General features: G+C 39.7%; 1 protein-coding gene and 1 long non-coding RNA gene across 2 annotated transcripts; one reads left to right on the top strand and one right to left on the bottom strand.

Moving 5' to 3' along the window:
* Window positions 1-888: 888 nt before the first annotated feature.
* On the bottom strand, window positions 889-10,329 carry LOC101165287 (scavenger receptor cysteine-rich domain-containing group B protein-like). The gene is made up of 6 exons (XM_078949797.1): window positions 10,048-10,329; window positions 8,628-8,939; window positions 7,147-7,458; window positions 5,090-5,401; window positions 2,071-2,174; window positions 889-1,653 (listed from the first exon to the last, which is right to left on the bottom strand). Exons 1-6 carry the CDS (start codon window positions 10,082-10,084, stop codon window positions 1,582-1,584), a joined length of 1,149 nt encoding a protein of 382 aa, XP_078805923.1. The 5' UTR covers window positions 10,085-10,329; the 3' UTR covers window positions 889-1,581.
* On the top strand, window positions 7,638-9,561 carry LOC144993894 (uncharacterized). Its single transcript, XR_013657175.1, has 2 exons — window positions 7,638-7,925; window positions 8,726-9,561. It is a non-coding gene; the product is annotated as an uncharacterized LOC144993894 (long non-coding RNA).
* Window positions 10,330-10,585: the final 256 nt, after the last annotated feature.

Below are 10,585 nucleotides of genomic sequence, written 5' to 3'. Positions count from 1 at the left end.
TTACTGACGTGACATGGCAACCTCACAGACAACTGTCTGAACTGTGGTTGCACCGCCCAAATCATGCCGTGCCGCTTAAATCGCACCGCTGGCAGACCGCCGCGCCGCAGGCCCTTAGATCGCGTCTGTACCATTGAATTAGCGTTGAAATTGGCCGCCCCTGACGCGCGAAACATGTTTGGTGTGAACGCAGCTTTAGCTTGGGATTGTGAGGGACTGGAAGCTAGCAGGAGAGAGTGTAGACAAAGGAATGATGGGATATTAGTGGAGGCTTACTTCCGCACCAGCTGTCTCACCCACAACTCAGAGGCAAATTTCTGATAAACCACTGCTGCTCTGCAGAAACTATGTCTGACGACACGGCTTTGGATTTTTAGTTAAAAACAGCTTAATCATAATTAATAGATGACTGGGAACAATTTTACAATAGACACAAATATAGATAATTTAGATTTCTTTGAAAGCACTTCATTGGAATTCTAGCATTTTTAGCACACATTTCAACAGTATCTTCCTAATAGGATACTACTTTTATACCTAACATAAAACAGGACAACAATCAGTTGTTTGAACGTGTTTAAAGACATATCAGCAGCTTACTGTTTTGTTTCCCATACATTTCAACTAAACTAAGGGCTTGAAAACCTCCTGAAAGCAGTAGCAAAAGATATTAGAGGGCAAAGCAAATATTCTTGAGATATTTTAATGCAATTGTTATCAACCTCAATGTTGAACTTTGTAGTTGTCAAAGTTAACATACTCAGTTTAATGAAAGACCTGCCCTCCAAACCTGTTCAGACAGTATGTCATGATCTCGCGAGAGAGACAGACCCAGATGCTGGAACCCGGAAGGAGACTCGGGAGGCGGCGTGTTCAATGGGAAAAGTTTTTATACTTTTCACACCTGGAATGGCATTTATGAACAATGGATTAATCCCAGGATACTTGGACGGCCAGAGGATGAGGCTGGAGGGTCTTGATGGCAGTAACCGTGATTTCCAAGATGGAGTCAGAGACGAAGCGTGGTGAGGCGAGCGGATGATGGACTGCAACCAGGTGAGCTTCTCGTGGGTGAGGTTTCCGTGGGAACAACAACGAACTGATGTTGAATAATGATCCAGGGTCTCCTTAAGAGGCTGCAGGGTGATGAGGTGTGCAGGAACAGCTGGTTGCGACAGGTGAAGCTGAAGAGGGGGAGGAGTCTGACAGAGGCACCATGACACAGTAGAAACAACTGCCCTTCATTTCACAGTGTATTGATTTATAAAGTTGACACATCAGTGCTTTTGGGTTTTTGAAGGTTTTATTTGACTTTAAAAAACACAAAAAACTCTAATGTGCTGTTTACCTGTCCAGACTTGGAGTATATAAAGAGGCCTAATATGTAAATGTATAATGTATAATTAATCTGAAATGAGCAGACAACAGAAGGATCAACATGTATCTTGACTAAGAAGCTAATCTCATTCATTAGATTTTTGTTTCTTTGTGAAAACAAGAACAGGAGTTTGAAAGAAAAAGAAAATCTACAAATGTTAGAGCTCGGCTTGCTTTGAAAAGCTCCTCCATGGGAAAGTCTTCTCAGTCTGGCAGCTTCCTCCAGCTCAGCTTCACTTCTCCATCCACTCCCTGGTCTTTCAGCTTCTGACTGAGCTGAAACACAACATTTATTGCTCTGAACAACACAAAGTTCTCTCATTTAAAGTTTAAAATGTTTGTATGTCTTTTAAAAAATGACCTGCATGTTTAAACAAAACATAAGCTACTTTATAAAGGCTAGACTGCTCATAACTATGTTGTTATGACGACAGTGCCAGAGGCCTCATTGATCTGATAAAGGTTTCAAATGATGACATTCTTATATTGCCATTACATTCAGACCTTTTCATGCCAAACTGTTCTGTGTTCTGATCTGGTTTGTGATGCTGATGAAGACCTGGTTTGTAATTGCAGCTGTCATTTTTATAGGAAATACAAGATCAACAGACTTTAATAAATCTTGTTTAAAAATCAAATACAATAATCTAAAATCGTAAAGCAGTTTGGACTTGTAGAATCAACATGGCTCACCTGCTGCAGCAGGTCTTCCTGTTCCGCAGGGTCATTCAAGTCCAAAGAGGGCGGGATCTGCAGCGTCATCTTCACCACCTTCTTGAAAGTTGGGAAGATAGGCTCTTCGAAAATAAAGAAAAATGTTCCAGTTCATTGGCAAATGTTCATGATTTTGAATTTAAAGAGATTTTAAATGTATGTATCACACACTGTAGGAGGGAGGAGGGCTAATCCTGGCATGACATCAACCAAGCATGAAAGCTGTTATGACTTTTCTCAATGCATGACCCAAAACTGAGGCTCCTTTCTCTCCGGGATGTGTGGTCAGGTGAGGTAGTGCCTCAGCTTTTATCATCCTAACCTACCATTATGAGATGTGTTCTGATGGCAAAATGTATTTTATCCACCAATCTATAAATGTAATCTATAAATCCACATTACTTTTTTTTATTCATTCATTTTCTAATCTGTTTGTTCCCTTTCGGGTTCACGGGGCTGCTGGAGCCTATCCCAGCCACTTGCGGGTGAAGGCAGGGGACATCCTGGACAGGTCGTCAGTCTGTCGCAGGGCCTCAATCACACACCCATGCACACCCAAATTCACACCTAGGGGCAATTTAGAGTAACAAATTAACCTATAAAGCATGTTTTTGGATGGTGGGAGGAAGCCGGAGTCCCCGGAGAAAACCCACGCATACACGGGAAGAACATGCAAACTCCACATAGAAAGGTCCCCCATTGATGTTTAGTTTCAGATCCCCCAGCCGGGACTTGAACCAGGGGCCTTCTTGCTGTGAGGCAAGAGCACTAATTTATTATTAAGTATTCTTTGTATAATTTACTTTTTAAACTTTTTTAAAATTAATTTAAAGGGTCTATATCATGCTTTTCTTCAGTCTTTTTGAGTAAACTACTGTATATCCATATATACAGTAGTTTATATGGATATATACAGTATATACAGTACATTATACCTTCACTAGAGCCAGTGAAGGTATAATATATGTTTGGCCTGCCAGATCGGTATGGGTCTTGTGTCTAGCGATGACATTGCAATCATTGCTTGGCTGTACTGTTGTTTACACACTGACACAGTTCTTCACAACATGAATGACTTGCACAACGATCTTGACCTAAGGCTGTGTCTGAATTCCTTCACTACTCACTACAAAGGGCACCATCTACAATTTCAAAATCCAGCGCCCTACAACTTTCCCAGATGTCGCTGCGAAAAACCAGTGAGCATGGCAGTTCACTAGATTGGCGAAAATAGATCATGATGATTGGGTTTGCATAATTTTTGCGGAAAAAAAATTGTGTTAAATACATTTTTTAATAAACGATCAACATTTTCATCCTGAGAACTCAGTGGTGTAAAATGTTTGTACTGATAAGATTTTCACTTCATAATATCGGTGACCTATTTACCAAAAAAAAAAAGTAGTGAGCATTGTGTTCGCATTGCTTTTAAAATCCAGGGCGCTAAATAGTGCCTCTCTATATAGTTTTTCAGTGGTTAGAGATTAGGGTGGGAATTCGGATATAACTAGTTTGTGTAGGTGGTGGTACTGTAGTGTGACTTCATCACTTTTCGCAAGCCCCGTACTGATCTGGCAGGCCTAACACATATTGTACCTACACCGGCCTCTGCAGCCTGTCTGCCTTTTGGCAATGAAGACAAACAGGATCCAAACCTTTGTAGGGATGGTTGTGCATATTGGGCACTGAAAAGGAAAGCTTTTAGACAATTACCACTGGCTCAGCGGAGAAAGCAGACTCTTCCTGGAGGGCTCACTTGTCTACATCAGAATGTGAGAACCCACTCGTTTTCGTGGATTGAGAGGGGCTGGTGCTCAGAAAGCATGGGTTAAATACACTTAAAAGCTCAAAAAGTTGATTTTGCATGATATAAGCCCTTTACATTTTGTCACTTATTTTATTAATTCTGTTATTTTTTAATAACTCTAATGTTATTATTATTCTTTGATAGCAAAAAAAGAAATATTATAGACTGCTCTGTGAGCGTGTAAAGAAATATTACTCATGAACCATTTTTTTATATTTCAGCCAAGTCTCAGCCATGAGGAGAATATTTAAATTGCGTTAACCAACATTCTTATAATGTAGAAACATATTTTTTAAAGAGGCTTGCCTGTACTAGCACACACCAGGTGTAGCCAAATGTTGACTTGACTGAGCAAGTAGAGAGTTCCTGGCTTACAGCCCTACCCGTGGACTCAAACACATCCCTTGGTAAAATGATTAATGTCATTTATTCATGTCAACCTTTTCAGTCTTTTTCAAGGTCCAAATCACTTTATAGTTGGGGTCCTATTCACCTATTTATGCACATTCATACATAGAAGACAGCAGAGCTATCATGCAAGGTGCTAACCTGGCCACCAGGAGCTATGTGAGCTAAAGTGTCTTGCCTGAAGACGTTTCAGCACATGCACATAGGTGCTGTGAGCAACAGGTTGTTGTGAACACTTCTAGAATAAGCAAGGGTAAAATAAAGAAGAAGTAGGCAAGACACAAATGTGTCGTACAGTATCTTTGTTTTTTTTACTCCCAAAATCCTGGGCATCTGACCTGAGTACTATTCATGTGATTAGTGTGTGTTCCCTGCATGCAGCTGACTTGTTCAAACTTAGAAAATGGGACAATCGGAGTGAAGTTTGTGTGAAAATCTTATAAACATGCTACTGGCACTTACTTATCCCAAGTGTGGCCATAGTGTGGATGCATGCAACTGAGACTTTAACTGCACCTGATTGCCCATGTCCCATTTGCAATACTCTGAAAAAGCTTGTTTTCTGCCCCCAACCAAAGACCATTGAATTTTTTCATTTTAAAGAATAAATCTGAAGTAAAAAACAAAACCTAAAACATTCAATTCAAAATTAAAGTCATATGAGATGCTATTTACTACCTGCTGTCATCTGTCAGTGTTTCCGTTTTCTCAGCACGTAAAACAGTTAACACGTGACCATGACTAAAAAATAATGTAAAGTTTACCTTCAGGATACTTTCTCACCTGCGCAAATGACACCAGCATCCTCGCTATGTATACAGTTGTTAATCCCGTATCCATCGTAGGTACACTGAGACAGATCACTTTCACTTCCAGTACAGAGAAGATAACTAAGCCAGATCTGTCCTGTTCCTGCACCGAAGTATGCCAGTGGTGGTGCACTCAGTGCTGATCCACAGCCCATCTGCCTGCAGACCACTGCAGCATCATTTATGTCCCAGCCGTTATCACAGACGGTTCCCCAAACTCCGTTATGGAGGACTTCCACTCTTCCAGAACACAGATCCGGACCAATTAACCTGATCTCACCATCCGCTGTAGATACAGAGAAAAACAGTTTTGTTGATATATCAGTGATTCACACAGAAACAGCAACATTTCAATTAGAATTTCTATAAGATCGTAAGGTTCAACAGAGTTTAAGTCTTTAGAAAGAGACGACATTTCTGTTTGAATTCCTTGAATTGCATACCGTAATTGCTGGGTTATAGAGCGCACCTGGCTGCATGTTGTGGCAATTCAAGTGGCACAATGCTGAGACCACAATAGTATCAGAGAGGGAGGAGTGGATCGTAGTTTAGCCTGTTTATTTGAACACACCCACATCTGCCAAACAGCACGGACCTCTCTTCAGCTCACAGGTTCCTCACTTATGGTGTGGAAATTCACACAGATTCCCCACTTCCCATGCAAGGAGCTGCAGCGGAACGCGAGAGCAGCTTTCCCCTCCTTCCGGCAGTAACACAGCAGCAATGTGGAGATAACAGGGCTGGTTGAAAAAACGTACGAGTAAAAGAGAGCAGCAGTGACTTATAAGAGCGCGCGGCACGTGCTTATGCGCGCTCTACGCTGGCACGCAGCAGACTGGCTTTTCCAAACCCGTTGGTGATGGTGGATTTTTTTCACACTGTTTTTAACGATTGCTTTTAACTTTAAAGCTGCGTCATATTGTAGTGGCGTTCACGTGCACCTTGGGTCTAATGGCACCAAAGGATTGTGGGATGCTGCTGTTTCTTTTATTGCACCATGACTTAAGTGTCTAACAACTGAAATTAGGTCCATGCTGTTTGGTTCATTGAGTGTGTGTCAAAAAAATCATGCTTGTTGTTGGACATAGAATTATCCAGGCAGTCTCCACTCTGAGACTGGTGGAGCACTCCTGGCGGCTGATAAATAAAAGCATAAATTAACTGCATCATTGAATAAGCTGCAGGGTCGAAAGGTGGTGACAGATAGTCTGGAAAATACGGTAATTATTTTTTCTGAAATAGCAGAAAAAACTCTCATTCAATCACACAACTAATTTGATCTGGAGAAAAATTCAGCTCTACAAAAAATGTTGCAATGGCAACAGCTGTAATGTTTAGGCACAATAGAACTACATGAAGCCAAAAGAAAAAACTGAAAATGAAATATATAGAGATGCATGCAACACAGGCTTTGACAGCTGGCACCTGACTGCCAGTGTTCGCCCTTTGCAATGCTCTGAAGAAGCTGATATCAAATTGAATGCCTTGGTACTTGCTCACCCTTCCATATGATCAGAATCAGGTGTCCTAATAACTGGCCTGGCCACAGGTGCATAAAACCAAACCCTCAGGCATGCAGACTGTTTTAACAAACGTTTTTGAAAGAATGTGCCGGTGATCCAATACTTTTGGTAATATAGTGTAAACTACGCATAAACTGTGTTAGTCTCAACCGACCAAAACATTTTGAACAGCTCGAAACCAAATTCACATAAAGACCCATCAGCCGAAATGACGGACATCTGCGCGTATTGACAAATGATGAATGCAAGAAACACTTATGAATTATATATATCATGCATGTATCACGAAAGACTGAAAGTTCATCCATGGACAATGCGCAAAATGTGTGTAGCGTGAGTGTGAAACTGCCTTTAAGTCATGTGGAATGCAATATTGTCACCTGAGTGCCCGTTTTCCCTTCTGCTAAGCACTCAGAAAAGATAACATAAAACAAGATTTGAACAAAAATACATGCTTCAAAATCAATGTAAAGTTTATCTTCATGAATAAGTAATGATGCTTTCTCACCTGCACAAATGACACCAGCATCCTCGCCATGTCCACAGTTGTTAATCCCGTATCCATTGTGGGTACACTGAGACAGATCACTTTCATTTCCTTTACAGAGAACATCATCAAGCCAGATCTGTCCTGTTCCTGCACCGAAGTATGCTAGTGGTAGTGCACTCAGTGCTGATCCACAGCCCTTCTGCCTACAGGCCACTGCAGCATCATTCAAGTCCCAGCTATCATCACAGACTGTTCCCCACACTCCGTTATGGAGGACTTCCACTCTTCCAGAACACACATTTGGACCAATTAACCTGATCTCACCATCCACTGTAAAAAAAGAAAATCAGTTTTGTTGAACTATCAGTGAACACACATTTGGACCAATAAACCCCATCACTGTGGAAAAGAAGAAACATTTTTTATTAGTGATTCACAAAGATCAAAACATTTAATTCTGTGTTTTTTTAAAGACTGTAAGGTTTAAAAGCATCTGAGTCTTTATTAAAAATGTCATGGTTTGAGTTTGTTGTGTCTTGTTTTTCGTTTTAGTTCTTGTTCTGTCTTGTTTGGTTCTGTTTCCTGTTTTATTTTGAAAGGTTTCCTGTCTTGTCTTGTTTCTTGAGTTTTACTTCCTTTGGTCCCCATCTGCCCTGATCGTGTTCACCTGTGTCTTGTCTGCCCTGTCTGTATTTAAGTCTTGTCTCTGCCTTCCTCCTGTGCTGGTCCATTAGCTTTGTCATGGTGTTTGTGTCATCCTGCCTTCTTGCCTTGTTCCATGTTTCAAGCCACGCCAAGTAAGTTTTGTTTTGTGTTGTAATTCCTGCTGTGCAGCGCTTTTTGTTTATTAAACCCTAGTCCCTGAACCGTGTGCCTCTGCATCTGGGTCCTACCGGCTCTCGAGCCACCCCACCCCGTGACAAAGAAAAGACGTTTCTGTTTGGACTTTTTTGATTACTTAATTTTTTTCTTTTGGGAAATGACAGAAAAAAATGTCTCATATCATGAAACTCATCATTTAATCTGGAGAAAAATTCTTCTCTGGAAGAAAATGTTGCAATGGCAACTGCTGGAATGTTTGGACACAATAGAGCTACAGGAAGCCAGACAAAAGATGTCAAAATCCTTTTAGCAAAAAGCAAAAACAGTTGGACAATATTTATGAGATTGGATTAACTAACAACTCAATTTTCATTGAAATCAACATAACATTTTTAAAGTTTCTCCAGTAGGATTATTAGGACGAGTCTTTCTTCTGAGTCTACAGACATTGGCTAGTAAACTTTATGATCCATGTTTAGCAGACGTCCTGTGATGACAAACCCGCAGCACGGATGGATGTGACAAAGGCTTTAACTGCTTTCACCTGATTATCCATGTTGCCTTTATCTCTGGTCTTAAATAAATTATGACAACATTTGGACAAAAACTTAAAAACACATGCCTCAAAAATGCTACGAACTGTACCCTCATAATTGGGTAACTAAATGCTTTCTCACCTGCACAAATGGCACCAGCATCCTCGCCATGTCCACAGTTGTTAATCCCGAATCCATTGTGGGTACACTGAGACAGATCTCTTTCACTTCCTGTACAGAGAACATCATCAAGCCAGATCTGTCCTGTTCCTGCACCAAAGTATGCTAGTGGTAGTGCACTCTGTGCTGATCCACAGCCCATCTGTCTGCAGGCCACTGCAGCATCATTCAAGTCCCAGCTATCATCACAGACTGTTCCCCAGACTCCGTTATAGAAGATTTCCACTCTTCCAGAACACGGATTAGGACCAATTAACCTGATCTGGGCATCCACTGTAGAAAAGAGAAAAACTGTAATGTTTTTTGATTAGTCATTTACAAAGAACACAACCTTTCATTGTTTTTTTTGAAAGACAGTTAAGGTTTAACAGCATCTGAGTCTTTATAAAGAGATAACATTCATTTAGATTGCTTGGATTGCATAATTGATTTTTGTCAAAGATGTTCTGATCTTAAGACAATTCTGCTCTGGAAAAAAATGTTACAGCTAGAATGTTTGGAGATAAAGGAGCAACAGGCATCCAAAAAAGGAATTCAAATCCCTGAAATCAGGAAGAGAAATTAGTTGTAAAAGAAAACCGACATGTACAAGATCTTAATGACTCACTCCAAATTTGGTTTCTGGAGTTTTGTTTTGTTTTCTAAATTGTAATGCTTTTTTTGTTATTTGTTTTACGTTTTTAATGGTTGACATGATTTGTAAAATGTTTTAGATTCATGTGATTAATTGATGTGATTTGCAAAAAAAATCCCAGCAACAGTCTGTGACGACCTGCAGAAATTGACCTCTGTCATTGCCAACATGGACATTTTACAATGTATTGAGAGGATTTTTTGTTATATAACAAATACTGCTATAATTTGCAAATTAAAAATTGCTAAAAATTACACAATACATTCTGATTTTTCTTTTTTTTTTTTTTTTTTAGCTCATTTGGTCTTATTTAGTTGATAAGAATGACAAGGTTTGCTCATTATTTCAATTGACTAAACACTAAATGTAAGATTAAAACCATAGAATGCCTTTTTCTTTTTTAATTTGGTCATATACCATTGGTGCAGCAGCCCCCATGAGGATCTGAGTTTTTCTGCTTTTGCTCAGATCTTTATAAGACACATATCTCCTTCCTAAAAAGTTGGAAAAAGTTGACATGATGAACCTTGCCATGATCGTTTTTTTTCTGTGAAAGATTTGATGTCCAGTTGTTGCATCTAATGGCATCCTAGAATAAAAATTATTACCTAACATCACCAACAATCACAACAATCCCGTACCAAAGGATGAAGAGAAAATGACCCACCAGAGTGGTATTATGAGTCTCATAAATGAGTGTTTTGATGATATTCCAGTTTAAATTGATGAGTAAAATACAGAACTGACCTGATGCTGCAATGATGAGCAGAACTACCTTTTCCATCCTCACGTCTTCTCCTCTGCTCTGCCCGGACAGAGACTACTGACCTGAAACAAATGGTTGGTGGTGTTGAACAGACAACTATTTACATATGTGTATACTTGGATGTCTTGGACAGTCAAAACATTTCTAATGATTTTAGTTTACATAGTTGATGTAACAAATCACGTCTGAACAAAAAACACAAAGTCTGCACTTTTTTGAGTCTTGTTGGGCTGCTTACGTTTGGATTTCAGCTCATGGTCGTTCCTTTCACATTATTTTCCAAACAGGAGGACAAAACAACGACTGCTTTGTTTATCATATATTTTCTCCGTGCTATTATTCTTTGAAAATTCCTTTATGACAGTTTGTGAACTTTTACATAAAAATAAAATCATTCATTGAGCATCACATCAATACAGGCTAGAAATATCTATTTGTCCAAACCAGGTTTTAGTATTCAACCATCTACATACTTTTATATGCAAGTTATAGTAAAGAACATGTGGAAATAGGAGGTAA

The sequence above is a fragment of the Oryzias latipes genome, chromosome 7, assembly GCF_053564925.1.
Source record: "Oryzias latipes strain Hd-rR chromosome 7, Olatipes_Hd-rR_3.1".
Lineage (NCBI taxonomy): Eukaryota > Metazoa > Chordata > Actinopteri > Beloniformes > Adrianichthyidae > Oryzias > Oryzias latipes.
The sequence above is the reverse complement of the archived record's forward strand: the minus strand, read 5'-3'. Positions and strand labels throughout refer to the sequence as shown.

What these genes read in the sequence shown, in the direction of transcription:
- LOC101165287 (XM_078949797.1), bottom strand. Translation starts at nt 10,084, where the DNA reads ATGGAAAAGGTAGTTCTGCTCATCATTGCAGCATCAG. An exon ending in TGCTGGTGCCATTTGTGCAG is followed by an intron (nt 7,459 to 8,627) that starts GTGAGAAAGCAT and finishes CTTTTTTTACAG; the next exon opens with TGGATGGTGAGATCAGGTTA. An exon ending in AGGAAGACCTGCTGCAGCAG is followed by an intron (nt 1,654 to 2,070) that starts GTGAGCCATGTT and finishes GTTGTGTTTCAG; the next exon opens with CTCAGTCAGAAGCTGAAAGA.